Source organism: Amphiprion ocellaris, chromosome 7, assembly GCF_022539595.1.
Source record: "Amphiprion ocellaris isolate individual 3 ecotype Okinawa chromosome 7, ASM2253959v1, whole genome shotgun sequence".
Taxonomy (NCBI): domain Eukaryota; kingdom Metazoa; phylum Chordata; class Actinopteri; family Pomacentridae; genus Amphiprion; species Amphiprion ocellaris.
In genome coordinates, this window is record NC_072772.1 from 13,804,016 (window position 1) to 13,831,601 (window position 27,586).

Sequence of the window (27,586 nt, forward strand, 5' to 3'; positions counted from 1 at the left end):
CAGTTGGATAGATTTACTTTGACAGATAGCCAGTGAGCTAACATGTGAGCTGCTATGTTTACTACAGGTACGCTTCATACATGACAAAAAAAAGACTTTATGCGTCCAATTTTCCCGAAGAGAGAACTTTAAATATATAAACGTTATTTAGATACGTTGTTTATATTTCCGGCTTTTGAAAACGGGCTAACGTCAAAGCTGAAATCTAGCATGTCCTCTATGTTTAGCTACTGTCAGCTCTGTTAGCCTCAGTGGACCAAAAGTGATTGAACTTAAAGCAGGTTTCATACAAAATGTCTGCGTGTAAAAGGTTGCTTTACGTGGTAAAGCACAGGAGCCTTTGGGCACAGGTCCGGAGAAACGTGACGACATGGTCGCCTGTTGGAGCTGCTTTCAATGCCAAACCTCACAGGAGACTGGATCTGTTTGAGAAAAACGTGGTGTGTATTTGTCTTTAGTGTTTCTGTCACTGCAACACTAATGCCTCTGTGTAATAATATTGTGCTGCATTGGTTAGAGATGATGTTTTGTCATGACATTCCCATTCTGTGTGTGTTTGACGTGTGGCTGCAGGGCTTGTTTGGAGTCCCAGAGCTCAGCTGTCCTGCAGGCTTCCAGGCAGCAGCGAAGACAGCTCTGAAGAACACACAGCGGCTGGTGGAAAAAGCTTGTTCTTCTCCTCCAGGAGCTGAGACAGTCGAGTGTTTTGACCAGCTGTCAGATGGTTTGTGTAAAGTGGCCGATCTGGTGAGTTCGTCACTCCACATGTGTCTAATCTTTACATTATAACTGGGCAAATGTTTAAGTAGGCTGTTAGTGTTACTCACATACAATACATACAATTTTCAACCAAAGTAGTTTGTAGTCATCAGCTCTTGCAATGCGGATCTGTAACAAAAAGGACCTCAAAAGTAATTCAAACATTGTATGCTGCTTGTTTCCCTTGTAATGTATGTGGTTTTTATTTTAACCACAAAATGTCCTGCTAGTCTGTTTCCTCGTTAATTATTCTTTCCTTTATTCCAGGCAGACTTCATAAAAGTAGCTCATCCAGATCCAGCGTTTCGAGAGGCTGCAGAGAAGACCTGTGTAGATATTGGCACGGTTGTGGAGAAGTAAGAAGCAAAGTAGACTGATCTCACCTCTACAAATGTCTTTTAATAGATGGACAACAATGTGTGAAATGTGTTGTAATGTACTGTTTACAACATTGAGATAATGCAGATTGTTGAAGGGATTTTTCAGCTTGCTAAAGTTCTTGAGACCCCCTTGACAGATGCTCAGGTTTGGTGACTATTTGTTTCAGATTGAACACCAACGTTGAGCTGTGCAAGAGCCTAAAGAATCTGCTAGACAACCCAAACATTGTAGCCCAGCTGGACCCTGATACAAGGTAACTTTACTCTTGACTTGTTTAGTCTGTAGCTCTACTGTAGACATTGTTGAAGGTGTTGAGAACATTGCAGATAAAGGATTCATTGTTTATCTTGTTCCAAAATTATATCAATATCTAACAATGATATGTCCAGCAATAGTAAATTTAAACATTCATCTATGCTTTTTCTTCGTAGGCGAGTGGCAGAGTTGTTCATGTTCGACTTTGAAATCAGTGGAATTCATCTGGATGACAAACTGGTGAGCTAGTCAGAAAATATGGTCATTCCCATTTAGCTTAGTAGCGCATAAATGTTAAAATGCTGAGGGACACAAAGTAAAGACAGCATTGATAATCCACTCTGTTACATTTTTTGCTAAACCTGCTGCTCTTTTCCCTACAGAGGAAAGAGGCTGTTGGGCTCCATGTGAAGCTGTTGGATCTAAACAATGAGTTCCTGGTTGGCTCCCACATGCCGAACAGAATCGCAAGGTCTGCCATTCCTGAGCATCTACACCTGCACTTTGCCAGTGAAGGAAGCTTCATTCAAGTTGGGGGATTACATGCAGACTCCCCAGATGACTTGGTATGTGTTTAGTCTGGGCCACTGCAGTATTTCTCCCTTTGGCCAGCAGATGGCGCCTTTGCCACGTCTTAAATCAATAGACTGGATTTAAAGGCAGGTCTAAGTTATTAGTTGCCGTTTCTGTCCTCTTTGGAGATCAAATTCTATGTCAAGACATTTAAATAACTTAGAATTTTGTTTAAATTGCTGGAAATATAAATTAGTTCAGCAGTACTTTGAAGTCACAACCTTTAATTTATTCTTTTGAATGCAACTTTCTGACTGTTTTGTTTCGCCATTATACAATTTGAATTCATTTAAGTTCACTTTAAGCTTGATTTGAGAGATAGATATCCATCCATCCATTATCTATACATCGATTAATCCTCATTAGGGTCGTGGGGGGACTGGAGTCTATCCCAGCTGAATTAGGGTGAATTCAAAGTACACCCTGGACAGGTCTCCAGGCTATCGCAGGACGAGATAGATATCATAGATAGTAACAGTTCAGACAAAATTAGAGAGCGATAAGATATTGCAAAGTCAGAGTGTAGTTTAATTCAAATAAAAAAATGAGAATTTAAAAATACAACTAAGATGTAATAAATGATTGTCAGAATATGATCATCCGAATGTCTCTGAACTTCTTGACTGTAACGGTTTGTTGTTGTTGTTGTTTTAAAAACTTATATCGCATCATGAATTTCAATCTATCCTTGCCTCCTTCTGCAGGTGCGAGAGATTGCCTACAGGATTTACCTGTATCCCAATGCAGATCTAATGAACTGTCTGGAAGAGCTGCTAAAATGCCGACACAAACTGGCCAAACTGGTGGGCTACGAGTCCTATGGACACAGAGCCCTGAAGGGAACGATGGCCAAAACACCAGGTCAGTGCATCTCTCTGTTTACAGACTCAGGATAGTCATATTTAGTTAGTGCTGTAAGCGTATGACCAGAAATAAGACAAAAAAATCTGTTTTATTCACATTTCAGTTTTGGCTATATAAGATTTGTTATTAATTTTAACAGAAAGCAAGTAAGTTTCATTTAAGAGAGTCAGTAAAAACTCTAGAAGTTCTGAGATGCTCTTTCTGTGCCTGTCTCAACTGTTCTCGGAAAGTTTGCATGCTGAAAATTTCTTCTTTTAACTCTTTGCAGAGACAGTGATGAACTTTCTTCAGCTGTTAACAGACAAGTTGTCAGATAAGTAAGGTCTTCTCCTAAATGTTTTTATCAAAAGATGTAGAGATCTAATATTCGATTTGACAGTCTAAGATGTTATCGTGATCTAATTTTGTTGTTTAGTGTCTTTAAAGGCTCACTTAAACCAGTGTTTCCCTTTAAGGTTAAAAAGATTTATTCTTAGGTGCGATAGTGATTTGATTAGTTCTTGTCACGTCTCCACCTGGGTTTTTGTGTTCCTGTTTTCATGCAAACATATTGTGTGTTCTTGGGATTCCTCGAACAGTTCAAAAGCATCCAACTCAGGTGGACCAGGAGACTCTAAATTACCTGCAAGTATGAATGTGAGCCTGTTAGCATGGCAGCCTGTCCAGGGTGTTTCCCTGCCTTCAGCCAAATGCATGCTGGGATAGGCTCTCGCCCCCGTTGACCCTGAGCAGACATAGGTGGGTGAAACCGGGAATGATTGCCTCCAGACACTTAGCTCATAACTTGTTTGGTGTTTTTCTTTTAATCTTTCAGAACAGCAAACGACTTTAAGATGATGAGAGACATGAAGAAGAAACTCAACCCCCGTAATGCTGTGAGTGTTTTTTTTTACACAACATATCATTTATATAGAAAGATGTTTTCCTCAACACTACAGTCAGTGTATCCTGGTACATTTTCCTCCATCATTATGTAATCAGCATTAATTCCTTCAAAGTATAAAGTGATTTATTTTAATGTAATTTACTTTCATTGTGTTATAGATTCACTATAATTAATTTCAGTCTGTTTTAAATTGTTACGTGCAAATCAAGTACTCTCTGTGTTATCTTGTAGGAACTGATGCCCTGGGATCATCCATTCCTCAGTGGTGTCTTGCGTGCTGAAAGGTGAGTATTTGGATCTTTATTTTTCTACCTGTTGTCATTTGATGAAGTCATCTTCATCTGTATCTTAGTGATGCTTATAGGTGTTTGCTATTCTATATTGCACTATGGCGCAGGTTGTTATTGCGCACCAGCACTTTCTCAGGTGTCATTTGTTACAAAAGGTGTTAAAAGAGAAGCATGGGAGTTGTTGAAATGTTTTTCTACCTCCCTCTCTTATTCAGAACACTGTAATATGATTAAATCAATCTCTGCTGGTTCAGTTTGTGGTTCCTCTCTTTTGTGTTTGTAGCATTTGATATTTGTATTTAAAATTGTCTCCCATTGTGTTGCAGCCCCTACATTTCCACTGAGCTCTTGTGCATTTTACTGCTAAAATATTTGACTGCAGCATTTAATATGCGACTACTTGTGAGATGTGTTATTTTGATAGCATCAGGCTATTTATCTGATATCATGCAGTTTTTTTAATCTTAACCTTTGTACTTGTAATTATTTTATGTATGTTTACACTTAGTGGCCACTTTATTTGGTACACCTGTACAGTTTACTGCAATCATGCAACAACAACCTCACAAAAATCTGACCTTTACAAAGTTCAGAATGGTGAGTTTTTCTGACTGACCACAAGTTTTGAAACATTGCAAAAATGCCAAATATTTACTCCATCAAACTTAAATTAAAACAAGAACTGTTGCTGCTTTTCTACGCCATGTATATTCCTTTAATAGCATGTGAAAAAAAATAATGAAAATTTGGGAATACATATTTTAATATTTATACTTTTTTGGCATTTTTACCTTTATTAGACAAGTACTGTGCAGTAAGGGTTCAGACAGGCTGGGAATTAAACTAGGGAGTCATTGCTCGAAGGCTTTGGTGCCCATGTGTCGTAACGACTTGGCTGTCAGGTTCCCCGGTCAATGCATATATTAAAGAATTGTCTTACATCTATTAAACCAAACAGTAAATTAAAATTTATTGAACAGATTATTCAATAGAAATGGTTCCCAACTACAGTTTTGTATAGTACATAGTGATTGTCTAGCTGAGACTAATTTGAACAGTGATCATGTTTGGGATTCAGCAACTCAGTCAAAGGAATTCAAGCTGTCATATTTATGTCGAGTGTCAAATTTTACAGTTATGTTCTTAATGAAGTGCACTTTTCCTTCCCATCATTCACCAGAGACGAATAACACATTGAACCAAATGTTCTGGAGAAGTTCTAAGTAAACCTTTATTGCAGACATTATAGATCCCTCAGGTCTCCCTAAAAAATTGGTATGTAGTCTGATTGCAGTAAAAAGCTGCTTCCCCTGAGCTACTTCTGTTCTGTGATACACACATCTTGTTAAATTTTCATTGACATAAAACATCCCCTATACCTTACACCTAATGTTAACCTTATCTCTAAAGCCAATTGTTAAGCCTTAAACAGCCCCCTGAATGTGTGTAGGACACTTTTGTCCATACCTTCCCAAAATGTCTTCCTTCCCAAGGTCTAAAACATACAGATGTGGACAAAATTGTTGGTACCCCTCGGTTAATTTGTCCGCATGTGTAAATGGTTTCTCACATATATAGCTATGCAAGTACACTAACACACCTACAGACCCACAAGCTATAAATTACTCTTACTAACTTTCCCCTTTAGTTACAGTCTCATGCTTTTTGTCTCAGTCACTCACGTTTTCTTTTCATCTTCGCTTTTCCATCAGAAACCATTTGATTTGGAGAGTGTTCAAACCATACTGAAATGAGGTCAGATTGTGTGTGTGTGTGTGTGTGTGTGTGTGTGTGTGTGTGTGTGTGTGTGTGTGTGTGTGTGTGTGTGTGTGTGTGTGTGTGTGTGTGTGTGTGTGTGTGTGTGTGTATGTGCACCTCTGTGTGTGTGTGTGTGTGTGTGTGTGTGTGTGTGTGTGTGTGTGTGGTAAGCAGAGCTGGTAGTCGTGTTCAGCAGCAGTCTGTTATTTGTCACTGATAATACTTAGATGTGGTGTTGGAGCTAAACAACCATTTTGGTTTGGTGGTCTTTATCTAAAATACCTCATAAGCAGCATGAATGGATCCATTTTAAGCCTGGGTGGTCCCAGGAGAGAAACAGTCCCACCAGCCCTGAGCCCTGGCGGTCTTGTGGCTTTGTCCTACCAGTGAGATTACATGTATGTGACAGTCAGGGGATTTTTAGCCAGACTGCTGAGCAATGTGCAGGCCGGCATTTACAAAAATAGGGTGGACATTGTCATTCTTGCTTTCTCAGGCCTTCTTCTGCAACAAAAAGGCATATTGATCTATATATAGATAATATAAAATGTATTAGAAACTTATTGATATTAACATATTATAAGACAATACAAAAAAGAAAAAACTATATTTGTATGTGCAAGTTACTGCAGATTCAGAGTATCTGCTTTATTTATTTCTGTGTTCTGGTTTGTCTTCTGCTCTCTACAGGTACAACATAGAGCCCAGTCTGTACAGTCCCTACTTTTCTCTTGGTGCCTGCATGGAGGGTTTGAACAACCTCTTCTCTCAGCTGTACGGCGTCTCCCTCATGTCTGAACATCCCAGCGCTGGAGAGGTGTGGAGCGAGGACGTCCGCAAACTGGCAAGTTTTACTAATTGTGCAAAAATGTCTTTAGTTGGGTGGATTCTCTGTCCTAATGAGGAGTCAGAGCCTTTTTTAGAAAAGCAAGAGTCTGTTTTATGCCCTGCTTTAAACCAAAGACAGTTTTCAAAGGTCAGCGTTTTTAATTAGCGTACTTGTGTTTAATGTATGGTTATGTTTGTGTGTCTCTAGGCTGTGGTGCATGAAACAGAGGGATTACTGGGATATATCTACTGTGACTTTTTCCACCGCTCAGATAAACCTCATCAGGTATGCAAACAGACACACACACTCAGCTACATTCTGTAGTTTTCACACTCTCTGGTGAGAGATCTAATGTTCTTTAATGGGATAGTAAAATAAATGCTAATTTGTTAATGTACAATAATGCCATTAATTAGTCATATTTTTGTAATTTAATGATCATAAGAGGTTAAAACACAAGCGGAATGGTCAGAGAATGTCCTGTTTTCCTAATTATTGGACATCATTTTTGTATCTATTTAATCCCTCTCAACCCACATCTGGTCTCACCACCTCTTCTTCTTCTTCATGTCGTCCCAGGACTGTCACTTCACTATCCGCGGCGGCCGTTGGTGCCAGGAAACGAGTCAGTACCAGCTGCCGGTTGTGGTGCTGATGCTGAGTCTGCCTCACCCCAGTAAGAGCGCCCCCACCCTGCTCACGCCTGGCATGATGGAGAACCTTTTCCATGAGATGGGACACGCCATGCACTCCATGCTGGGACGCACTCGCTACCAGCATGTGACAGGTGCGGTCTGAGCACACACCCACTGAACATAATGGAAGGCTTAAAGGCCTTACTTGAATTTAAGTCTGCTTCTAAAATTAAGACGTTGCACTGGAGCCAGGACGGCTTGACAAAAGATTTAGGGAAGTAATAACAATCCACCGATGTAGGACGGGATCGATGTTTGGCATTTTATGAGCTCTGTATCCTAAAATGATGGCTATCCAGTTCCAAATGTCACAAGCTGGAATTAAGCTGTGTGGTACAGAGCTATACGTGATTCATTGCAGTGTGTTGAATTGAAAATGGGAGGTAAATCCGATTAAGTGTAAGCCCTGAGGATAGGTTTAAATGATACTTGGCTACTAAAGCTGTCATTTAACACTGTTTGACTTGTCAGATAATGTTGATGGATACCTTCACTAGTAATTCAAGATCCTAAAAGTATTTATTTTAGGCTAATAGCAGTATCCATTAACTCAACTGGAGGCTGTTTCTTTAGTGGACACGGTGTTTACACCTGTTTGGACATGCTAGTTAAATTTAAGTTGTTTGTGAAAGCTGGCAGTTGCCTTATCAGTAACTTAATATTAGCTATTTCATCTCTATGAATACCACACATAGCTAAATCCTATATGCTATGTGTGGTACATAGCACATAGGATTTACTGACTGCTTTGGTCTGAAGACCTGATTTTCTCATTTCAACTCACTTTTTGCTCTCATGAGAAGTTTGTAAGCGGCTGCTATGCGTTGGCCCACAAAGGAAGAATAAAGTCAGTCATACCTTCTGTTATTTTAAGGCCTGTTGTCTCTCCTCTAGGAACCAGATGTTCAACGGATTTTGCTGAAGTTCCCTCTATTCTCATGGAGTACTTTGCCACTGACTATCGAGTCATCAGCCAGTTTGCACGCCATTATGAAACTGGACAGGTAGGCCTAAACCCTCAGAATAAGAACCAGTATGAAGACAGATTTGTACTAATAAAGCATTGTTTAACCCTCTAAACCCCAAGCATTTACTGGGCATTTTCCTGCTCCTATCACATTTTTATTTACTGTGTTACTCCGTGCACCTCCATATGGAAACAGCACAACCATAGCTAGAAATAGAGAGAACTCAAAAATGCCTTTCATGCAGTGTGACAAATTTAGAATTCCACAAATATTAAAAAGGGAAAAAGCAAAAGTAAAAAACTGAAGTGTCTACAGAAGTTTCCAATACTTGAAAAAACTTTTTTGTAGTATTTTACATACTATATGCATATGTTTATGTACATTATTTCACTACTTAGATTGTTTCCGGGCTTGTTTCCCATCTGCTCTGTCCAAACACAGCCTGCAGTTCAGCTGAAAAGCCATGAAATTTTGTAAAATGACTGTTGGTTCCAGTGGAGTCAGTCATGGCTTCATTGTTGCACAGGGGAGTTCTGATTTTTAATTAAATTATTTTTTTTTTACAGTATCTAGTTCTTGGAAGTGGTTTATTTTGGTGAATTTCTAAATCTGATGTGCAGAATAAAGTGACAATTTCAAGCATAGATTTTAAGCTTACAAGTTTCCCCCCAAAAAATTAAACATCATGTTCGAGGATGTCGAAAAGCAGAAAACTTAACAACTCTCTCTGTTTTTATAGTTTCTTCAGATAGACATGACATAAGGTGTTTCAGACTCACCACTAGGTTTTGGGGCTCAGAGGGCCAATGCTTGGAGAGAGATATTTTCTCGTACGTCATAATTATAGTAATATTAAGAGCCTAATTTTTCATTTTAGCTGGGATTTTACATATTAAGCCTGAGGACAGCAGAAATTAGGTTTTAACCATAACTTCAAAAGGTGAAACTGGTGAAACGCTGAGCCGAAACTGATGTTCAAATGATTGGTTTCCTCTGTCTCATCAGCCTCTACCAGAGAGTATGGTGGCTCGCCTGTGTGAGTCAAAGAAAGTGTGTGGAGCCGCAGACACCCAGCTGCAGGTAAACTCAAGCTTTTCAAATGTAGCTTGTGATGCTTGTTTGTGTGTTAGTCTGACAGATGATCACAAGCAGTTTTTGTTTAGGATTATTTCACTCTCACTTCCTGCAATGAAAAGCTGGGAAAATTTCTGGTAAATAAGATAACATAAACACAGAAAGGGGAAGAAGTCTTGAGGGAAGCTGAAGATGTTGGAAAGTTTTCAGTCCTTTAAGGATGAAGGATGCAGAAATGTTACAAACAGTAGTGTCTGTTAGGTGATTGGGCTGCAAAGGTTTTTAATTTGGTGTTTGGTAATCCACTGTTGAGTTTGTGGGAAATTGCTAAATTATAAAACCATACTAATCTAATTACTTGTTGAAGGGCTCTTGTTTCTTTATTTCTCCTTGTTTGTCTGTCTGATTAAGCGTTCACTCAATTAAAATGATACTTCTACAAAGCATCTGGAAGAGTCGCTTCAAGAGTGTGATGTTGTAAAATATATCAGCACAAGATGAGGTTATTCGTTTTGCTCAACCCTACTAATCCAGTTTGAATGGTTCTTTCCTTTTAAGCAAGTATGCACGACTATGTTTTTTTTTTTTTTTTTTTTTTTAAATTCTTCCTTTGGCAGATTTTCTATGCAGTCTTGGACCAGATCTACCATAGTAAACCTCACAACCGCTCCACCACAGACATCCTGAAGGACATGCAGCAGAAATTCTATGGCTTGCCATATACGCCCAATACGGTAAATCCCAACTGCATTTGTGCATTTCACACAATATGTGATTTTTCAAGAGCTGGTCTCTTTATTACTGTGTCCCCAAAAGACTCTGCTTTCACTTCCTAGTTTATCACAGCACAGAAACATCACAACTTTAGTCATTTTGGTCTCTGTTCACTTTTGTTTTTCTCCTCTTTTCATCCTCTCTTTTTTTCTGGTTTTATATCTTTTGCACAGGCACAGCAGCATTTAAAGGATTAAAGCCTTTTCTGAAGCCCTGCTAAAATAACAAAGCAGAGGGATACTTTTAAATGAGCTCTCCCAGGGGGAAATATTGAAACTCTTCCTCCCAGCCCTTTAATGAAAAAAGAGCTGTATTTCCTCCACTTTTGCAGCTGCGGGCGAGGGGATGAGGCCAGGAGGCAGAGGAGAATCAAAAACACAGTCATAATTTAGCCAGGAATGGCCTTCATGCAGCAGCTACTCTGGGTTATAATTATGTGGGGGTGCCATCAGGAATAGCGATTACAGAACTGTGCACCATATTCTCCTAAACGTCAGTGTCCCGGCCAGCGTTCCTCCTCACAGAAGTCCTCCCACTCTTCTGCTTGTGCCTCGCTTTGTAGCTCCCTCTCCAGAGGTTGTGGTTTATGTTATATAGTTTCCCACTGTCAGAGTCATTTCTCTTCAACTTTACAAACCACACTGAAAGCTCTAACAGACACTTTGCCTCCGTGTGCACAGCCACCCACAGCAGGATCGTTTTCCCCATTTGAACTGAGGGTGACTGCGGTGCCTGAGCATTCGGTATTGGATCATCATTGGATCAGAGCAAGTGAAACCAGATTTGTTTAGATCCTGAAATGACAGACTTAAACTTTTTTTAAATTCGCCCTCCGAATCTGTCTCTCTCTTGACTGTCCTCATGGAAACACGGCTCAGAAAAAGCTTCCACAGTAAAGTGAACATTTGAGTGGCTAATAGGTTACGGAGAACCACAGATTATAAACATTAGGGTGATGCTGACATGTGTATAGTTTATAGAGCAGGGCTATCAGTTCCTGCTGTGTACAGAGAGAGAGGATCAGCTGTGAGAAACATAGACCACATGCTCACCCTTGAGCCGAAGATAATATTTGGAAATAAATGGCAGAAAGCAAGATGTTCTGCCTCGTTGTGTTGACATTTTTGCAATCTGCAATTCTTGGCTTTAATGCCTGCATGTTTGTTCCTCTTTTCAGTGATGATCCTCTGTTTAAAATATGTTTAATGCTCGACAGATCACGTTATTCCACATTCTCCTGTAAAAATGTGGAGTTGCACCTTAGCACCATTAACAAAAAACGAGTCGCATTTAAAGAAAAGAAAAAATGTCTTTTATCTCACGTACAAGAGGAACAGAGTAAAAAGCCTGTGCTTACTTTGTCTCCTTTGTATGTAAGGATCAAAAGGATATCTTGCTGACATGTGACCCACTTGCACTCTCTTAGAAAAGTCGACGTTAATCATTTGATGTGAAGCAAAGGGATTGAAAACAAAGAGAAGCTTGGAAGTCTGAAAATCATTTTCATGGCATGTTGTGATGGGGGCTTAAAGCATCTTGTCAAAGACTGGGACGCTGTGCCAAAGAGTCCTTCAATAGCTGCTTATTTGTTACCAAAATATCAGTGGCCATAAACCACATAAGAAATACAGTAAAATCAAAGAGCCTTCAAATGAAAGGATGGCTTTTACATAGGTTTAAAACTTGAATCAAAACTAACCTTTGTGCTTTTTTTGTCACTGTTTTCAATATATCAATGAATTGTATTTGTGTGCACTTATTATTGTGTTCTGCCCTTTCACATGAATTAGACACTGAACACTTAAAACAAACTTCTAACCTCCAACCTGAGCTGCTGCATCACTTCTGAGTTGCTGCTGATGAAGCAACTTTCTTTTGCCCAAACTTTGGTGAGCTATGACTCCTCTCAGGAGTGCTTTTCGCTCTTATTAAAGTCGCTACAGCCCAGAAGAGTCTTGTCAAGTCGACACTTTGGAGCTTAAGTATTTTTAACGCTGTTGGACGGCCCAGACTAAAAGAGATCATGCAGTTCTTCTACCAGTGGTGGAGATAAGCAGTCCCCATTTTAAACCGTCAAACAGCTGTTTCAGATTTCATAACACTGTCATCCAATAATGTAATTTTTATGTTTTTATTTATCATGAAAGTTTATGCATATGTTTTTTTAACAAGGCTAATAATTTTTAAACAGTTACACTATAATCATAACAAGGATCTATTGTGTCAAACTTGTAAACGATTGTTTGTTCATGTTATGTTAATTGCCTCATAAAGCACACACGCTGATCTCCCTTGAGATCCCAGTTTCCATGGAACTACTTAACTAAACCTACTGTAGTCAATGTTTTTATGTTAACTATGGATCTGTCTAATGTTAAAGGGTGATTTGTATTGTTGAATGTTTTGTAGCTGAGTGGGTCAAACTTGAGTGAACTAAACCCAGGCTTTTTGACTATGTAAACTAATTGCCACATTTTTCCTGATATAATATGCCAAAACTTCTGTAATTTCTTCCACCAGAGCCTTGTCTTGTCATAAGGGTGACTCTGGAAAATAAGGCAGCAAACAGTAGCTGCTTTTTAGTTGTGGTTTCTTAACTTGGAAGGGAGTTTGCATCTGAATCTGAAAGAGAGACACTTTGCTCCCATTCCACTGCATGCACAAATTGTGTTTTTACTGGCAAAACTCACACGTGTGGGCATCTCCAAGGAAACGGTGACAGCTTGCATTAATGTCATGACTCCAGAGAATTATTTTTCAGTGCTAGTGCTGGTGCTCAGATCTCCTTTTAAGGGTTTAAGCAATAAACAATAATTCTAATGAACTGAATGAGTTTGATATACTTAGTGCTGCTGTATAAGGCATTGTCATCATTCAAAAGTGGAGCCTCAGTTTCCAAAAAATAAAATCACTATAATCACAGAGGTCAGTAAAATATGTCAAGATTAGCTCTGGTACTTACAGAGCCAAAGATTTATTTCTGTGTTCCTTTGCTTTAACTTTTATATTCCCTCTGATCCATAGAGAGAGGCTGAGCTGCATGACAACCTTCGCTCTGAACGAGACCCACACTAGCTGTTGCTGTGAATCAAGAGAAATATTAAAGAATATAGTAATGCAAACTGCAATGCAAGAAGACGCATAAGTAGTTAGAAAAGGACCCCCTGTGACCTTCGAGGGCTCTTTGGGCACTGCTACAGAAGCACATTGGTCATCTGCGAGGAAACTAAGTGCAAATGTTGTCTGCACCGTTCAGTTCAGATGATTATTTCACTTTGAGTTGGAGTACAAATCATTATCATGTTTTAAGTTAACTTCTTTTATGTGGAGGTGTAGGGAGGCGTCTGCAGTCTGTTATGGTTTAGTTAACTATGGCAGCTGCTGTCTTTTCTAACAGGCTGAATGTTTGAGTGTTTGCCAGCTGAATTCCCCAGAGTCCCCGTTTGCAGAGATCATAAAAGAACTCGTCTTTATAGATATGGAGAGGGGCCCCCTCAGGCAATGACAGGGGAGAGAAGAAGAGAGGAGAACGGGGCTTTCTACCATTTAGGAATTTCCATGTTTTGTCCTTAATAGAAGGAGCTGGCAGGTTGTGATTTAATGTGTTGTTATAAAGCTTTGTTAGAGGAAAGCTGTATTTATTTCACCAATGTAATGATACCAGTGGAGAAAGCAGATGCAGCTTTAGAAATTAGGAGTGTTTGGTGTTTTCTTGGAAGACTTTTGATAGTTTTTCCAGTATTATCCATTTCAGTTCCATTGCAGTGTCAAAAAATAAATAGCAATTTTGAGCTGTATAACACTGATACTCTTTTTGTTCAGTTTTGTTTTTCATTTCTGGTTTATCAGGCCTCGCTGCAGGTTTAGTTCCAGTTGTAGCCAACAGCTTTCAGCCTTGCTTTGTGTCTTTAACAAGCATAGTTAGCAGCGGTCATGAAACAGCTTCTCTCAACAGGTTTTACGAGTAGAAACATTTGAACCTTTTAAGGTTGTGATGTGAGTCTGCCACCCACCACACTCAGTGTATCCAACAAACCCATTACATCTGGAGTATTCAAGTTATATAATTAGTTTTTCTTTATTTGGGAAGCAGAATTTTGCTGTCACTTTTCCTCTCAGCAAATCTATTCTGTCACTTTAGGAGTGAAGTAAAGCTGATTAATTTTGGCTGTCTGTCTTTTCACTCAGTTGAAAGTGATAATAAAGTGGCTTCATTTTCCTGTTTAGGCTTGGCAGCTTAGATTCAGCCACCTGATTGGCTACGGAGCCAAATACTACTCCTACCTCATGTCACGAGCCGTGGCCTCCATGGTGTGGAAGCAGTGCTTCGTTCAGGATCCCTTAAACAGGTGAGACACAAGCTTTACGTTAAAAGTTTGATAACATAATATCAAATTGAGTGCAAAGTTTTAGCAAAAATGAAAGTGAAATTCCTGTTATCCTCAAGTGAAAATCCTAATATCTGCTTGAACTTCATTATCTAAGACTATAGCTGAGTCAGTTTAATTTTTATATATGCCATGAATTAAGGCTGATTCTTCTTTTGACAGCAAGAAATATATATTTATTTGAATTCTCTACCTTCAGCTGTGACGTAAAGAATGTGTGCTATTAGAAAGGCAGCAGAGTTATGGTTGTGTGTTATATAAATGTGATAAATCACATGCTCAGTGGTCTGATCCTGAAGGAAAGGAAAGGTACATTAGAACCTCTCTGTAAAACATGTCACAAGTGTCTTGTGTACAAAGCAATGTAGAATTACTTTGCTAATTACATGAGTGTAATACATGTTTGTTTGTTTTTTTATTTTGTAAGGGCTCCCCTAAACAGGGCTTTAATACTGAACTCCTCCAAATACTGAGTACATTAGTACTGAGAGCTCAACAAATACAGAGTTTTTGGTGATTTTATGGTAATTTAAATAATTAAGAAGTAACAAAACATCTTCATATATACAGAATCATATAATTACATTGAAAAGGGTGAAACAGCCAGGCCACTGTTTAATAACTTTCCAACAATGTATTTTACAAACTAGCCGACAGCTTACCGTGAAAGCACCAGTTGACCAGCTGTGAGATCTACTCTGCTACATGTACACAGTCTGTTGCCTTTTTCATTACTCTTCCTCCTTAATACTGACTTCAACCTCTAAAAAGCTCCTGCAGAGCCTTGGTTGTAGATTATTACACTAAGCAAGCAGGGAATCTTATATGTAACTATAAAGTCTGACTTCATAGGTTTGTTTTCTGTTCCTGTTCTTGGAGAAATCGTGGCTCGCTGAGGCCTTTGCACAGTTTAGAAAATCACTCATTCAGCTCCTGTACTTAAGCCTTCACAGAGGTATGAGAGAAGTTTCAGTGAACTCACAGTCATCACTCTTTTCAGTCCGTGTGTTTGTGGTGAAGGAGCTACACAAAGCATAAACCTGTTCTACGTTCAGAACGCTGAGACAGATGCCTCCTGACAGGCCGCCCTCCCTGGATACTGTTTAAGTCTCTGCTGCCTGACATTGAACATGACATAAATATGAAACTCACGCTGACTTGGCAGGTGTCTGCTGTGATTCACAGGCGTATACCAGCACATTACCCGACCCTCCCTTATCACAAGTTTTTGCCCCTGGACAAAGTGCAAAAGCTTTGTTTTGGAAAGCTAACGCTCTACCGTATCTCCATGGAGTCGAGCCCTGTAGCATCTTCCCTCTGCCTCCTATTTCTTCCCCTTTCTTTTCCTTTGCTCTGTGTCTGACTGTCTTCCTGTATTGTCTTTCCCTCTGAGATTGTTTGAGTTCCACCTGCAGTTGTCAGATCTCTGTTTCCTGTCACCTGTCTGCTGTGAATAGGCAGCTTAGGAGACTTGGCCCTGGGCTCTAAGTGGCAGCAACAGTGGTGGAGGGGCTGACAGAGAGCTGACAGGGGAGAATACAGGTGTCTGTAACCTTATCTCTTTCCCTTCTGTGTCTGTCTTTCCCTCTGTCTCTTTGTCAGGGACATGGGTGAGCGTTACCGCCGGGAGATGTTGGCCCACGGAGGAGCCAAGGAGCCCATGCTGATGGTGGAAGGTAGATTCAACCTTTTTGTTGTTAATATTAAAGGAATCTTTTAATCTTTACCACTAAAAGTCCGTGAAGCACTTCAGACTTAAACCTTAAGGCCTCATTTATTTCAATTGCTTGACCCTACAGCCTTTAGGCAGCAGTCGTTCCATCTCTCACAGGACCCCCTATGGGCAGATTTCAGTGTTCTGTACCACAGTTGAAGAGTTTTATTATAGGTCTAATAGTTGTAGGATTCCTTTAGATTACAATGTGTCAATCCTTTACTTACTGTAGCATGAGTAAAACAAGGTGTGTCTAATTACTGCAGTATAATGCCATTGAATTAGTTTTGACATGCTGGACAGCCTAGAGGGTCAAATGCTTCTGGAGTTGTTATCTTGTCTACTCTCTCATATAAAGAAGAAAAATATTTAAAAAGTGCATAGATAGAGGCAGCCGGTCCAGCTGCTGTTTTTTCAGGTGTTCATAGCTGCCACTGTTGTGGTTGAGCTTCCACAATGGCACCTATTCACCAGTTTAACACACCTCCTAAGGTTTCTTATCTTTGTTTACAGGAGCTTTGTCAAACCAGAACCAAAGCCAATCCTGCTGTGGTATAAAATGTCAAGTTTGCTCGCTCTGTAGCAAGCACACATGTTCATGCTAGTCCAGCCTTTATTTGATCAGTATAAAAAGTATAACTAAAAAAAAAAGATCATTTTAAAGGGCTGACATTATGGATTGTATTGCTTTTTTTTGTGCACAAGGAGGGAAAGACTGAAGTGGTTGATTATAGGTTTGAGCGCTCAACACTGCTGACTCTGCAGGACTAAAAACTCAGACGGTACATTCCACTGTGTGTTTAACCACTTCAGATCAGCTATATATGAGTCATGCTCGCTGAAGTCCTGCATCTCTATGGAAACGGCACATCCATGGCTAGAAGCTGAGTGAATTCAAAAAGGTGATTTGGGCAGTATGACAAAGTTATGGTTCCATAAATCACTAAAAAAGAAAAAAACAAAAGTTAGACTTTGTTGATTATTCATTTTACGAAAACAGAAGAAAAAAGAATCTACATGTACAACATTTTTTCAAGTGCCACCAATACTGGAAAAAAAAAACGAGATGACTCTTCATACTTTACATATTTTATGACTTACAATTTTAATTTTTTTTCATACTACTGCAGATTGGCCAAGTTCAGCCAAAAAAATCCCCACATTTTTGCCACGTGACTTATGATCACAGCTGTGTCATTTGTCGCTTCATGATTGGCTGAGGAGCAAAGATTTTTACTTTATTTTTTTAAACAAAATCTGGCTAGTTCAAACAGTCTGTTTTTTGGCAAATTATTAAATGAAACATGTAGGAAAAAAGTGATTTTAATGAAATGTCATGACTTTAAGCTTAGATTTGGATGATTTTCCTGATGGAACAGCATGCGACGTATGAGTAGCTCAAGGGCTGTCGGAGCAGTCATGATCTGACAGTTCTTTGTGTTTTTCAATTTCTGCTCTGATAAATGGTTACATTTCACTTCCTCCATCATTGCCCATCTTTGTCTATCTAACTAAATAAACAACTAAGAATTACTTGAATTAGAATAGCTTCAGGTTTTTAACAACACACCCACTGCCTGACTGCACATCCACTTTAAGGAAGGAGGCGACACAGACTAGTAGGTTCGTTATGTGAAGCAAGTCTCTCCTGCTATGTGTGAGAAGAACCTGCATGTTGCTGCAGTCACAGCTAGGTTTCCTTTAAGTGCAGTGAAGTTACTTTAGTCAGCTGGAACGTGCAATAGCTAATGGGATAATTTCACACTCGACAAATGCATTGGGAGACGGGAAGAGACACCTGCATTCAATTCACATGACTAATGATGAAGGCTGATAATGGTTGATTAGTGGAAGGTGTTTGCCATACACTGTTTATAAACTAGCTTCAGTGATATTTGTTTGTGGATCGATAAGCAGAATCTAAAGTTAAATTTTCCTGATAACCCCTTTAAAGAGCCATAGCACATGACTCTTCATTGTATTTAACAGTATTCTGGTGTATCTTTCATTTTTTTTCTTTAAGTTTGTAACAGTTAATCTACAGATTAGTTCAGGCTGTGTCATTTTAGTAGAACTTGCGTCCTCCTGTTACCCTCCTCCATCCTCACCTCACCTCCTCCTCTCCTTGAGCAGTCGCTGTGCCATGTCTGGACAAGACAACAGGAGAGAAGGCATGAGGAGACAGACACAGGGAGTTGGTAGTGATATCAGGTGGCATTTGGGAGTTTACAGTAAATCTCTCCCTCAGGGTCACCCCCTCCCTCCTGCATCGGATTGTCCCCTCTGACAGCTCCAACCAGGGCTGCACCCAGCCTCTGAAATTACAACCACCAACAGATCAGATCCTTGTTAGAAGATCTACTGTCCAATTAACTGTTGTTGAACTGACAGTATTTTCTTTTATGGCCCTCTTTGAAGTGAATGCACGTCTAATTATAGGCCAAAGCCCTGTGTGCAGAATAGTTATCAGAGTCATATACATCCCTCTGGCTACATTTCCGTGCCATAAGTCATTGTAGAAGCAAGAGGCTAGAAATGTGTGTACTGGGAGTAATGCTCAGTCAAAATAAGTAAATCCAGATCAAATTAAAAGCCTTTGTATGGATGCATGGTAGATCCGGTCTTATGTTTTTTGCAGTGTCTCATTGAAGAGTTCAGTTCTGTGTGTGTGCATTTCCAATGCTCATCTGAAAACCATTTCTTTCTTTTCTGGTCATAAAAGTTTTTTGATGTCTGGTGAAATGTTTAAAATAAAGCAAAAACTCCTCACATTTGTAAAGACGCCTTGTTCAGCCATCTCGCTATTTTGATGGCTACATAAATCTTCATAATTTACCTTAACATTATGAAAGCTGATGTCAGAGTTATGAAACTACATCTGTGCATGTGCTGAAACATTTAGGTTTTCATTGTTCACTGACGGGCTCAGAGGTTCACAGCAACCATCCTGAATTCCTGTTGGAGAATGGAAAAGGATTTAAAGTGAATTGGAAGAGCCTTTTTCTATTTAGAGCAGTATTCAGGCCAGCAGAAGACTAGAGGAAGGACACAGAATCTAGATCCAACCCATTACACATAATCCTTTCAAACAAAGACCCTTGTAAATGGAGGTAACATTTCCCTGCTGTCCCCCTTCGGTGAGGTGGTGGAAGGGCCACAAGGCCACACGGGGAACCGGAGCAGACCTGGCAAGGCCAATCAGAGGCCAGGCTTTATCTGGATGCCTCCCTTCCCAGCTACTTGATGTTTCCCAGGAAAGACGGTGTTGAAATGTAAACCCAGGTATTAAATCCAGTGTAGCAGCATCAGGACAGAGTGAGAGAGAGAGGGAGAGGGTAGAAAAATGAGAGAACGGGAAGGAGGGAATGAAAGGCGATCGACTGGCTGAACTGGACCTCACATCCTGCTACAGAGAAGGCTTTCATGGCCCAGACTGTTCCCATAGTCGCGACCACACAGAACAGAAAATGGATCCACTCCGGCTCAGTAGCTGAGTCCCTGGACCCCGGTTGGTTTTTGTCCTTAGGAAGCTAGACTGAATAGTTCTTCTGACTGTTTGCATAGTCACTCATAAACCCCAACAGCACAGTGTTCTGTACAGTCCCATAGCACTTTTGCAAAACTGATGTGTAGTTCTGTGTGAACTTGAGGAGAGGATTAGATAGACTTTACTGCTGGGAGGTAAAGCTGGATAATACATACTTTACAGCCAGAACTTGTGATCTGTGTCTCATTCACTTACCAATATGGCTCTGAATCCCATGCATCTAGCACTTCACATCTAAATTTTATTAGTTCTCCAGGGACGTGGCAGAGTTATGTGACAATTGGTGTAAGTTTGTCTGTCTGTGTGCAACATTTCTCAAAAACGGACAAATGGATGTGGATGAAATTTTCAGGGAATGTCAGAAGGACCACCTGCTTAGATTTTGGCAGTGATGCGACTTATAGTCTGGATCCACAGATTTGTTTAAGATTTCTGCATCATTGCGAGATAGCAGCACGGCGTCACTGTAACCATGACAACAAGTGAACACTAAGTCAACTGCCTGCTGACGATAACATGATTGCGATCCTACTACAAATCTATCGCTGTGGACTTATTGGGGCTTATCCATTGGAAATGATACAACTATTGAGCAGCCTTGGCGGAGTACTGCGCTCTCTGACATGCTTTTCTTGTTTAGTATTTTATTTTTTAGTTCTTTTAAAGTTATATCTAATGAAGCGTATTTAAATGTTATTCTTAATATCTGGTGTTGATTGTTGTGCAAACTAAAGACACATTTTTGTGCTAGAAAGATGGACAATGAAGTTGATTTGTGATTAAAAATGATATTTTTGTGTTCCACAGTATAGACATAGTGTGCATGAATTACTTGTAGTATTTAGCCTTAGTTTTTGTCACATTTCCACTTTTGATCTTTATTTCTTTTGATTGTTTATTGTGATCCCACTATTTAGAAATAGCTCTATATATTCCAGCTACACAGGTGCAATTGCTTGTGTAAAGCAGTTTGTCTCAGTAGTCCATGTGTTTTTAGCAAACAGCCTACAGGTTGTGGCATTTTGTAGTGTTTTATGCACTCATTTATGAATGTAGATTTATTTTCTGTGTTAACATATTTCATATAAACTTTCTTTAGCTGACTTCCTTTGATTCCCTCATGACCCTTCTGGAGGGTCCTGACCCCAAGGTTACGAACCACCTTGATAAATCAGTGCTGGACAAACTGATGTTTTGGCCTACAGATTGTGATGTCGCTGATTTATCGTAGTCGTAGCAACATGAGGCAGACATGAGTATCTTCACCAAATTTCATGGTAATCCATCCAAAGGTAGTAGACTACAGTATCTTGGAACTGTAAGTGTCTGTATCATCCATCGCATGGCTAATAAGGTACTTTATGGCACCAGTGAAAACTTTTAACTGCAGCCGGAACCAAGGAAAAGTCAGACGATTCATCCTCTGGTAACCAGTAATGTCTTCGTTACCGTCCATACAGTAGTTGTTGAGACATTTCAGTCTGGACTGAAGAAGTAAAACAATCAACAGACCAACATCCTTTGTTGGCTAGATATCATCTATTCACGCAAACTTTCATAAAGTACAGTTCAATCCAAGTTTTACAATATATTAAGTTGGAGCAATCAGATTTACACATTTTAATACAAAATAATTTTACATTTTCTTACATTAAGAGGCTGTTTTGCTGAATTTTGAAGGGTTTATCCTAAATAACATTACAAGTTCTTCTTTTTTTATTTCTTTTGTGAAGGCGCTTACTCAACAAAGAGCCTCCCAGTCTAATGTTTGTCATCACCCTTGTCTTGCTTGCTTTCTGGGCCTGTCTTAAGTGTGGTTTGTAGAAAAAGCTTCCTGAACTTCAAAGGTATAATTACAGAGGCAGTGAGCCCCTGGTTTGCCTCCAGGTCTGGCAGAAGTTACTGCTCTTCACACCTTGACATGTTTCGAATAGTTATAGGCAGCTACTGATGCAGCCTGAAATGTGTTTTGAAATGCGGCATCATAAACTTTTCCTCTGATTTAAATAACTTACAATATATCAACATTTTGTCACATATATACAGAGAATATGACACCACAAAAGAGATGAGTTCCTGCTTGCTGCAGTTTGCTCACATTTTAAATGTACAAATGTGGCTCACTGCTGCTTGCTCCGAGCTGCAAATGGGTGTAATTGTCCTATAAAAGCAACCAATTAAATCATGAGAGAACAGAGCACAGCCGAGCCTGTGGGACTACGATCAATAGCGCTTATAAAACAGCCAGTTTCAGCTATTGGTTTAAAACACCTCCAACAATGTTGATTAGTGCTGTAATTGCAGAAGACAGGTAAAAATAGAAGTGCTTGCTACACATACTTTCGGAGAACCAAGAAAGCAATATATGGGGCTTTTTAGGGTCTTTATATTGCACCAATGTTCAAAGTGGAACTAGTTTAACATGTTATTTTGTTATAGAAAAATAGGAGCACTGTTTTATTTATCAGTTTGTAGAAATATGTAGGTCACTGGACAGTTTACTCCTAATTTCTTTGTCCGTAGCAACAAAATGCTTTCTAGGCGTAACTCAGATGTTTCTGCAGGCTTGACTGCAATTTTATAGCAGTTCTGTTGAATTCTTGTCCCCAGAGTTGTCATTATTACCAAGACTCAGAGCTGCTAGTCAGCCACAAAGGTCTTCATTTGACTGATACCCATCGTCCACCACCCTTTGAGTAAATAAACAAGTTTTTCTGTGCATGCTGTGTATATTCTTATGTGAGAGGTAAAGCTGTGTTTATTGTAAAGCTCTTTTTGTAAGACTGAGCACAAGCACAATTGTAAAAATATCACTAGGACAGGTTGTTAGATGTAAAATTGAAACTCCTTTCACTTGGATAAAAGCAGTTAAGGATTTTACTTTTCATCTGAATTTACATGTTTAGTAGTTTTCTTATTAGTTTGGCTGACACAAGTGAAAAAACCAAGGGCCATGTTACTCCATTAATAATGCGTTTCCATTTCTCAGTATGAACCACTGTTCTGTTTAGAGAAAGGAAGTGTTAAACACAAAAAGAGGCAGTGGAGGTGCGCTAAAGAAGAGGGTCTGTAATTTGAATGTTCCCACACCAGCTTGGACAAACTGGGCAAGGAAAGAGACAGAGTGGTTCACTTTCCGCACACAGCAAGTGCTCCTGAAGTACCCTCGAGCAAGGTCCTCAACCGCCAGTTGTTCCAATGAGGCTCCAGTTCATTATATGTCTTTTAACACCTCCTGTTTTACCCAAACTGTGTTGGCCGAGTTGGCTGGCGATGCAGGCCCTGAGATGACTGTAACGGGTAGAAGCCCTGTTCCTCAATGGCCGTGTCAGAGCCATTATGAATGGAAATGGAAACTCTTAAATACGAGATGACTAACATTGCAAAGCCTCTATCCTAAGGCTCTCTGAACAATGGACACAAAGCACAGCCTATGTTTAGTTTGGCTCTGGTTTTTCCTCTGTGCTTAGCCAAGAGTGAGTGTACAGTTCTGCCCACCTTGACGCTATGCAGAGCCACTCGTACAGTACCTGTGCTGCTGCAGTGGCTGGATGGTGAATCCGTACAGTAGATTTCAGCTGAGTTGATGTGGTTCACCCAGAATACAAAAAAAAACTAATCAAGAAATCCCCACTAACAATGGAAGGATATTTTTGTGATGAGTGAATCTGACACTATTTTGAAAGTCAGTGATTTATTTTAGTCATTTTTCAAGCAAAAATCTGAAATTTTCTATCATTTCAACTTCACTTTCTGATTTTCTCTGTCTTATATGACAATGAATTGAATATAAATGGCATTTGGGCTGCTGAAGGGACACAATAAGAAAGATAAATGGTGGAATGCATTTTTTCCATTGTCTTTAATATTTCAAATTAATGATGAAAATAACTGGCAGATTAAACAATTATGGAAATAATCCTTAATTGGAGCCCTCCTGTTAATCTCACCAGAAAAAGTTGAAATGAAGTCTATGGATTATTCTGAGTTACTGGAATAATGTTTGTTGTTTTAAAGAATCATTGTAGTTGAATTTTTCTGTCATTTGTCTATGATAAGAGCACATCATATTAAATTATATTTGACTTTCAATGGCAGATATCTCAAACCTAAAGTCACTGCTTCTGGTTTTCTGGCAATGAAGTCTTTTACACTGGTACATAACAACCATAGTATCTACATTCAGTTCTAATTCCTTATTGTGTAGAAGGCAATAAAATCCTTGATCGCACTTTTCCTACTTCATCCCTTTCGTCCCGTTTCCTATTTCAAAACCTTAACAGTAATTCCTTTCACTTTAATATGTATCGCATGAAATTAACATCATGAGGTAGGTCAGAAAATATGCTTTGGGTGAACAAATGAAAATCCAAATGAAAAATGTGTTTGATACAAGTATTCATAGTTAGTACATAGTACATTTCTGCACTTTACCTCTGCTTTGCACTTATTTAAAAAGCGTTTTCTCTCCTGGTCTCTCAGCCTCAGTGCTTATCTTTTCACAGTGTGCAGATTTGACCCTGACGGTTGCTCTCGTCTGACTCAGCCCCTCCTCTTTGTGTGTATCTATAAAAGCAGCTTCTGGGATCAGATACTCCTCCACAGTGTTGTTATGACTCTGGGGTTATCTGTGCATTCCTCTCAAACTCTCCCAGGGATCAGGGCTGAGAAAAGACTCACTCCTCGCTGCTTATTGTTCCACCTTTGGTCATCTACCGTGAGCACCGTGTGAGACCCCAGTGCTGATACCACCGACTGCTGGTGGTGAGAAGCCGACGAGGGAGCTTTTGTTTACCCAACTTAGCTCTTTCATGATCACGCCTCCCTTTCCACTCTCTTCTCTCCCTCTCTCCTCCTCCCTCTGCATCTCTCATCACTCCTGAGGTGGTAACTTTGCCCGTTTAACACACTAACCTGTGGCAGGCGAGGCTCCAGACGTCAGGTCCTGCTGCGAACACACAGTCAGGAAATTGCACCTATTAGAGAAAGTGCTGGTGATGCTGCAGACGGTGTGCAGAGAGTTCAGATCAGCAGCCCACAGCTCTGTCTGCACACTTACTGTAAAAATCAACCAAGTAAACAAGTGTCATGTCGGGACATGAGTACTTGTGCGCCTGTTTCTTTGTTGTCCTGTGCTGCATATTTGAGCAGTGAGGGAGCGATGACTGTCCTTTAGTCATGGGAGCTTAATAACATTTGCATTTAAGTTAACACATCATTATAGTTTATAGTTTTTCCATGTCTAGAAGCTAGTTGTTAGAGAAAACAATATGTAGCTGACAGCTTCTGTGCCTTAAAGAGCTACAAATATGACAGGCAGTAATTGTTTCTTAAATCTTCAAGCCCAAGGTTATTATTTTAAACTTACACACTAAAAACATCCCCAAATATAGTCAGTTACAGCCGCAACACTGTCAGGCCAGAAGTAACAACTTTGGACTCTATGGATAAGAAACACTTGGGAGAATTTTGAAATACAGTAAGTCTTGTAATCCTTATCACCAGACCACCTCTACAACTACACAGAACTCCTGCAAAAATGGATTGTTTTACTTCTGCCTAATCAAAAAGAGCAAAAACCTTTTTACAAAGACTCAGTAGACTGATTTTATTGAACCCGTAAAAGATTTCTGCTGCAAATCTACCGAATTTAATGAAGAAATGTAGCACAACAAATGCTACTTCCATTTAAATGAAAGTAGTAAGGTGGCCTCTTTATTGATTGTGTCTGACTTAAAAATTTTGGAAAATGGTCTTGTTTAGTGTTTTAATTACAGACGATGCAAGTACAGGTTCCTCCACTGTGGAGGAGGTCCCATGCTGGAATATGGGACTGAATGCAGCCCATTTCACCTCAGATACCATGGTGCTTATTGGAATGAAATTCAATATTTAAATTACAAACACTCAAGCACTTTTCTAATACTAATCCGATTCGAGGTGTAATTTGAAGCGTGCTTTAATATCCTCTGTATGAACATCTATTAATGCAGCTTGAGCTGCTCAGAGCATTTCGGTCTCCACTTTAAAGCGGTCGTCAAATGCCATCGGCGTCGATTAGGGGCTATCATTTCTGGTTGGGAATGGTTGCTTTCATGTTGCTGCCTGGTTCCCATGGATCCGGGGGCCTTGCGGTTTGCGGTGGTGCTAGGGACCCCCGTGTTTTGGTATCATCTTGTAGCCAAGGGCCAGGGTGTGACCGGTGGGTAAGAGGAGATGATAATCCCTTCTCCGGCGCTCCCATGCGAGGCGATTCACTGCAGGCCGAACCTGCGCTCAGTTTCTAGCTGCTGAGTCAGTTTCAGGGTGGCGGCAGCAGACTCCCCTGCTGTCTATATCTTGATGTGTGTCTGTACATTCGGGATCGCTGTGTGAAACTCTTTGCGTCTCCAGTCATGCGTGTCTGTGCAGACATGCTGGTGTGGAAGTGTGTGTGTGTGTGTGTGTGTGTGTGTGTGCTCAGTGGAGGTGACCCATGCAGGAAAGAGGGGGAGGCTGCCTATTTACATTGGCAGCTACACAAGGGGAAATGAACTGACTTCAAAGCGGGCGTGCAGCTGAATTGTAAAGCGAGCAAGGGAGTCCTCTACGCATGAGCTGGCAGACAGGCTCTCAAAACACACAGACATTCCCAGGGCCGGCTCTCGGCTGCACAGTCATATTTGCTCCACGACACTAGTCACATGTAGTGTACAATATGTGTGTGTGAGTTCAGTGTCATCTCTATAGGGGACTACGAAATGTACAAGGCACGTTTTAGTTTAGCTAGAGGCAGAAACAGAAGATTTTGAGAACTTTATGGCTTTGTTTTACTGCATTCAGTGTGGTGGTCTGTTAAAGGTGTCCATAAAGTGTGTTTCTCAGAGTTTCTGTGCCTGCTTTCTCTGTCCTGTCACTTGTTTTCAGTCTAGAGAGAATGTGTGAGGGTGTGGTTTAGAAAACAAAAAGTGCTGCACAGAGTGTTTAATAGCTGAGTGTAATAAATTAATCACTTCAAAATGTAGCAAATTCAGTCTACTTTTATTTTCAAATGCACAAATTAGAGTTCAGTATTGCATTAGTTATACACAAGTGTTAAAAATAAAACATAAAAATCTATTATGTGAGTGTGGAATATGGAAGGACATCAAACATCTCAAAGGCAGCAGTTGTAGCCATTAGCTTAGTGGGATTTTAGCTTCATTTGGAATGAAAAATAGCTTTTGCTTTGAAGGATTTCTTCAGAAAATAACTTTCTTGCTCTTGGTTTTTTTTTTTTTTTTTTTTTTTAACAACCAGTTCAGTGACTTCAGGTTAAAAATATTTAAATGCTCAGAAAAGCTGTACTTTTCCTATTAGAACGAGGTGCGATTGTGGGATGGAAAATAGGAAATCATTTCATCCCTCTGCCTCGCCAGAGGTTTTTCCTTGACGCCGACTAACACTCTAATACCGACTGCTGTGTGTTTTTTGCGTGACAGGCATGCTGCAGAGACGGCCCACCATCGAGGACTTCGTGGACGCGCTGGTGTCTGAGCTCAACCCCAACTTCGAGACCTTCATCATGGACTCTGAAAGTTGAAAGATGCTTTTTGGCTGCATGGGAACAGACTTTACAAGGCAAAGATTGAGGATACACACACCCATGCTGGGCTGAAAGGTGAAACACGTCACATTCTGAGCATCTTCATTTTGCCCGTGGATGAATTGTAAGCATTTTTATATAACTGGTCTCCTTTGAAGTCACATTGACTTATTTAATATTCTGTATATTACCGTCAGCATAAGTTAATACGAACAGAATTAAAGAGTTGCTATGAACCCTGATGATCTCTACATATTGGTTGTTGCA

At 39.9% G+C, this 27,586-nt stretch overlaps 1 protein-coding gene across 1 annotated transcript; it reads left to right on the forward strand.

The window, feature by feature from the left end:
- Positions 1 to 27,572, forward strand: mipepa (mitochondrial intermediate peptidase a). Its single transcript, XM_023299573.3, has 19 exons — positions 1 to 440; positions 574 to 747; positions 1,027 to 1,115; positions 1,307 to 1,393; positions 1,572 to 1,635; positions 1,779 to 1,961; positions 2,673 to 2,829; positions 3,101 to 3,149; positions 3,647 to 3,707; positions 3,950 to 4,002; positions 6,457 to 6,610; positions 6,803 to 6,880; positions 7,175 to 7,382; positions 8,185 to 8,294; positions 9,264 to 9,338; positions 9,950 to 10,066; positions 14,334 to 14,455; positions 16,097 to 16,170; positions 27,216 to 27,572. The coding sequence occupies exons 1-19, from the start codon at positions 294 to 296 to the stop codon at positions 27,314 to 27,316; spliced, it is 2,103 nt and encodes a 700-aa protein (XP_023155341.1). The 5' UTR covers positions 1 to 293; the 3' UTR covers positions 27,317 to 27,572.
- Positions 27,573 to 27,586: the final 14 nt, after the last annotated feature.